Below are 6,000 nucleotides of genomic sequence, written 5' to 3'. Positions count from 1 at the left end.
AACTTAGTGTGCCCACCAATAAACACATTTTTGAAATCTCAACATTGCAGGCATAATTTCCGTCATTTTTCTCTCCTTTTGTTTGCCAGTTTTTTCTCCTTTCCACTGTTCCTGAAGATATCAGCTCTTAATGGCGGGGTTCCATGGATGTCACTAATGGATATTGGCCCAATTAACCATTCTTCACAAGAGCCCAAACTGCAATTATCAGAAGGGACCACATACTTGTGCACTTTCCAGCAGCACAGAGCAGTCGAACAAAATTCCCATCCAATTTTCATCTCCCTAACAGTTTGTCCCAGCTGAAAACTGCACAAACTGGAATTTGAACCTGGAGCCTCAAAACTCACCATATAACGCATCACAGGAGCTGCAGGTACTTGATTGACCAAAAAAAAAATCAAAATCAGTTTTTATTAATACCTTTATTGAATTTATAACAAAAACCTTCAATGAAGTTTCAAAACATTTAAATGTATTTGACAATGATTACAATTGAACTTCAATGGAAAACAAATTGTAAGTTTACATATCAAACAAGTAGAAATTGGTTATTTACAAATTGTGGTTAAAAAATCCTTTGCTGATATTAGATAGCCATGTGCTCTCTTCACAATCTTCAGCTCACACCAATTTAGATGGGAAGTTAACTGAACTGTTCACTTGCATTAAGTTGTATATCTAAGCCTATTAAATATTTCACACAACCCTACCATATTAGAGGCAATTTATAACATAAGAAGCAAGTTCATGGCTTTTTGCAGTTTGCACACGTAGTCTCAAAATGCATTTATGTCTTTGCATAATCAAATATTGTTACACAGAAGAAATAAAAATATTCTATTTTGGGAAAATAGTTCTAACGTAAAGGACCAATCACCGATCCAAGCTCCATTGTATAGAAAAAAGAATGACACTATTTGACATGCTGCCTCCGAAAACAAGTAGGCACATTTTTATCAATGTGACGCCTATCATCCAACGGATATTGAAAGCTTGGGAGAACAAGATAAAATCAATACTGGCTCTGCTGGGAGCTGTGTTATCTACTCAACATCAATAATTTCTTTCATGAAATTAGGAAAATTAATAAATGTTTGGATAAATGATGGAAAGGATAAAACCCAGCTGCTGAGAAACTCACTTGGGCTTTGTTTCCGCATCTGTCACTTGTCGAATATAGATACTGTCTTCAGGGTGTTCAATTTCACCTTTCTCATACATGTATGATGATGCTATTGCAATTGCAGAGCCATCATTGCTGAAAGCAAGCGATGCAATACTGGTTGGGTATCGGTGGAACTGACACAATCTTTTCTTATTGAAGGGGTCCCAGATATTCACAAATCCATCAGAGCCACCTACATTTAAATACCAAAAAATGTTTACTGTATTTTGCATCTTTAAAAATGAAATAATTTCTATATTTTGCCAAATAAGATCTGTTGGCTTCATGCGAAATTCACCAAAAGGTAACATTTTAAATCATTTATCAAAAAGTCAATAAACTCTTGACATTCATACGAATCTTCATTTAGATGCAAGTACCCCAGACCAACGGTGTTTTAAAACAGTACCACAAATCAACATGCAAGTGATGAAGGACTACATTTTTCACAGATTTAAATTTCAAATCAACCTGTTTCCATTAACAGGGGAGACTAGGACGCGGGGGCACAGCCTTAGAATAAAAGGGAGTCACTTTAGAACAGAGATGAGGAGAAATTTCTTCAGCCAGAGAGTGGTGGGTCTGTGGAATTCATTGCCACAGAGGGCTGTGGAGGCCGAGACGTTGAGCGTCTTCAAGACAGAAATTGATAAATTCTTGATTTCTCGAGGAATTAAGGGCTATGGGGAGAGAGCGGGTAAATGGAGTTGAAATCAACCATGATTGAATGGTGGAGTGGACTCGATGGGCCGAATGGCCTTACTTCCGCTCCTATGTCTTATGGTCTTATGGTACGTTTCAAAGTAAACCAAATACTTCATTACCAATCTTGCTTCTTTCCATTTCTGACTAACTACTACACTACAGTAGTAATGAAAATCTATGTGCAACAAGTGTTGCAAAATCATCACTTATAAACTAAGAAAACAACCTAATACCGCTTATAACGTAACTAGGGATGAGCAATCATTTTAATGGCATGCACACCCTGAGAATTTAAAGAAAGAAAATAATGCCTATATTGTCTGCTCTGAAACTATTTGGGAAGTTCGTCTATCACTGCCCGCCTCCCTACCCACTATCTCCCCCAAATCTAAATTTCTTACAGATCATTAGCATCAGGAGTAAAGTAAAGTAAGTAAAGTTTATTTATTAGTCACAAGTAAGGCTTACATTAACACTGCAATGAAGTTATTGTGAAATTCCCCTAGTTGCCACACTCTGGCACCTGTTCGGGTCAATGTGCCGAATCAACACGTCTTTCAGACTGCGGGAGGAAACCAGAGCACCCGGAAGAAACCCACGCAGACATGGGGAGAACATGCAAACTCCACACAGACAGTGGTCCAAGCCGGGAATCGAACCCGGGTCCCTGGCGCTGTGAGGCACCAGTGCTAACCACTGTGCCACTGGAGTTGTTGTTCTTAAAATTTAACACAACAGGCTGTGTTTCAGGTCTTTTGCATACATTTCAGGTGATTAATCCTCATGATAGCTGAAACATTTTTGTCTATCTCTTCAGACAGGCAAGTTTTCAGCTCAAGCAATGAAACAGGGGTCGAGTTCCACTATGATCCCCTATCGACAATCCAGGCCCAAACTGTGGTTTTCAGAAGGGCTTTTCTGTCAAGTTTACCTCAACACTCATTTGCATTATTGTTGGCAAAATATTTGTCAAGTACCAGCACGATCAGGCAGCGATTTCGGAATATAATATTTTCTTAAATTTTGCTTTCAAAAATGTTCCATGATAAATGTGAAAATGGTAACAATGCAGTTTTATTAACACAACTGAAAATGGGTTTATTATAAAAACAGCATTTTTAATCAGGATGTCTAATCCATTTGTGGGAAATTAGCTTTTAAATAATTGAAAATAACTTTAAAAACTATGCAGGACAATTTATTTAGTATTGACAGTTTCTTAGTAAATTAAAAAATTACATTCAAAAGTTCTTAAACTGTGCCCATTTTCTGTTCCTGCACCCAAGAGAACCAGCTTAAATTGGAGGCTTCTCAAAGGCATACAAATGGGCACAACTGGTGGAAAATTGCAAAGTTAGTTTTGTGGGCATAGTGTTGAGGTAAACTTGACAGAAAAGCCCTTCTGAAAACCACAGTTTGGGCCTGGATTGTCGATAGGGGATCATAGTGGAAACTCGACCCCTGTTTCATTGCTTGAGCTGAAAACTTGCCTGTCTGAAGAGATAGACAAAAATGTTTCAGCTATCATGAGGATTAATCACCTGAAATGTATGCAAAAGACCTGAAACACAGCCTGTTGTGTTAAATTTTAAGAACAACAACTCCAGTGGCACAGTGGTTAGCACTGGTGCCTCACAGCGCCAGGGACCCAGGTTCGATTCCCGGCTTGGATCACTGTCTGTGTGGAGTTTGCATGGCTTATCAAGTCAGCCATGCTCTTATCAAATAGCATATCACCGACTGTCATGATGAACCCAGGTCTCCAGAACATTACCCTGGATCTCTAGATTACTAGTCCTGCTCTTAATTCATATTTTCATATAGATGGATTCTTGATTGACAAAGGACTCAAAGGTTATGGAGTAGGGAAGAATGCGGAATTGGGGCCACAATCAGATCTGCCATGAAATTATCAAATGGCAGAGTAGGTTCAAGGGGCCAAATAGCCTACTCTTGATCCCAATTCATATTTTCATAAAGCATCCAGGATTGCAGAAACTCAACTTACACTGCAAGTAATTTGAGTTTGAAATTCTGCAACCCTTTTGGGCCGATTTCAGAAGCATTGCACTAAAACAAACAGTGCAATCTAGCAGAAACTTTTTTTATTAATTCATGGGACATGGGCGTCACAGACTGGGTCAGCATTTATTGCCTACCCCGTTTAAAAGTCAACCACATTCCTGTATATCTGGAGTTACACATAGGCCAGACCCCCAAAAGGACATTAGTAAACCAGCTGGATTTTTACGACAATGGTTTCATGGTCATCATTAGACTTTTAATTCCAGATTTTTATTGAATTCAAATATCACCGACTGTCGTGATGAACCCAGGTCTCCAGAACATTACCCTGGATCTCTGGATTACTAGTCCAGTGACAATACCACTACACCATTGCCTCTCCCACTACAGCCAATACAGTAAATTGTTATGAGTAATCTCATTACCAAATTATCTGGAAATAAGCACAATACAATTTTTAAAAACTGAATCCTGATCTTTCTTTCCTCAATTCTCTTCCTTTCAATTCTGCCCTTATAAAAATAAATTCTGTAGCTTTACTATCCAATCTATTTTCTAGATCTTATTTTCCTAAAAATCCTTTCCACTTGTCTTATTTTTACCATTGTCCGTATATTCTGAGATTGGAGGCAACTTTCAAAATACTAGTTTTTCCTTGATTCAAAATCAATTCTAAATGATTAATGGGATTTTGATCCGCCACAAAACTAACGTAAAAGGCTGACACCATTAAAATGCATCAAACATGGTCAAGAACATGAACAAATGTATTACATCGCTGCCAGGCCCAACAAATTCCGTACTACAAGATACTTTACTGTAACAATATATAATACCAGATCCCTATTACAGCATTTTTTCTTAAAGTTGCGATGCCAAAAAATTGATTTTTAGTAGATTTGTGTGATGGATCAATGAGTTAAATAACCCAGTACTGTTTATTAATCTGCTCCAAAGCAGTCTGCTTGAACATAGTGACTGATTTAAATAGGACTCAAATTCTTTCATATTGAATTCTTTGCAGAAATAGGAGCCACCTTCAGATACTATTTGAATACTCCCAGGCTCAACTCCAAACTGCTTCCCACCTTCAAGATCCATGGTTCCATACTCTTCCCTCATCCTCTCCCTGGCATCAATCTACTATTCCGTTTCTCAACTATTGTTTCCTGGCGGTCTCGGTCTATTTGAATCGAGCATACATCTATAATTTGTTAGATATTGCTTTCTTTCTACATACAGAAACAAGTCTAAGTTTCTTTTCTTCATCAAATGTCTGTTCCAACGTCACAGCCACCAGCTTCATATCAAGGCACCAAATAGCCAATTGAGGAAATCATTTATGACCAAAATCAAAACCAGTGTTATCTTTGTTACCCATGACCCACCCAGCCCCTTTAACACCTAATCCTTCCTCCATCTGAAAAGCCTGCATCTGATCTCAAGTCGTAGAGTCAAAGAGGTTTACAGCATGGAAACAGGCCCTTCGACCCAACTTGTCCATGCTGCCCTTTCTTTTTTAAAACCCCTAAGCTAATCCCAATTGCCCACATCTGACCCATATCCCTCTATACCCATCTTCCCCATGTAACTATCTAAATGCTTTTTAAAAGACAAAATTGTACCCACCTCTACTACTACCTCTGGCAGCTTGTTCCAGACACTCACCACCCTGTGTGTGAAAGAATTGACCCTCTGGACACTTTTGTATCTCTCCCCTCTCAACTTAAACCTATGCCATCTAGTTTTAGACTCCCCTCCCTTTGGGAAAAGATATTGACTATCTAGCTGATCTGTGCCCCTCATTATTTTATACACCTCTATCAGATCACCCCTCAGCCTCCAACGCTCCAGAGAAAAAAGTCCCAGTCTATCCAGCCTCTCCTTATAACCCAAACCATCAAGTCCCGGTAGCATCCTAGTAAATCTTTTCTGCACTCTTTCTAGTTTAATAATATCCTTTCTATAATAGGGTGACCAGAACTGCACACAGTATTCCAAGTGTGGCCTTACCAATGTCTTGTACAACTTCAACAAGATGTCCCAACTCCTGAATTCAATGTTCTGACCGATGAAACCAAGCATGCAGGATGCCTTCTTCA

At 38.8% G+C, this 6,000-nt stretch overlaps 1 protein-coding gene across 2 annotated transcripts in view; it reads right to left on the bottom strand.

The window, feature by feature from the left end:
* Positions 1 to 397: 397 nt before the first annotated feature.
* Positions 398 to 6,000, bottom strand: part of bub3 (BUB3 mitotic checkpoint protein) — a 38,388-nt gene continuing 32,785 nt past the window's right edge. The window contains exon 7 of one of the 2 annotated variants that reach the window (XM_078223377.1): positions 398 to 1,361. In XM_078223377.1, the coding sequence (XP_078079503.1) occupies positions 1,141 to 1,361 (221 nt within the window). In that variant the 3' untranslated portion in view covers positions 398 to 1,140. The remainder of the gene's footprint in view (positions 1,362 to 6,000) is intronic. The other variant, XM_078223378.1, reaches the window with a different exon arrangement.

Source organism: Mustelus asterias, chromosome 11 (assembly GCF_964213995.1).
Source record: "Mustelus asterias chromosome 11, sMusAst1.hap1.1, whole genome shotgun sequence".
Classification (NCBI taxonomy): Eukaryota; Metazoa; Chordata; class Chondrichthyes; order Carcharhiniformes; family Triakidae; genus Mustelus; species Mustelus asterias.
The sequence above is the reverse complement of the archived record's forward strand: the minus strand, read 5'-3'. Positions and strand labels throughout refer to the sequence as shown.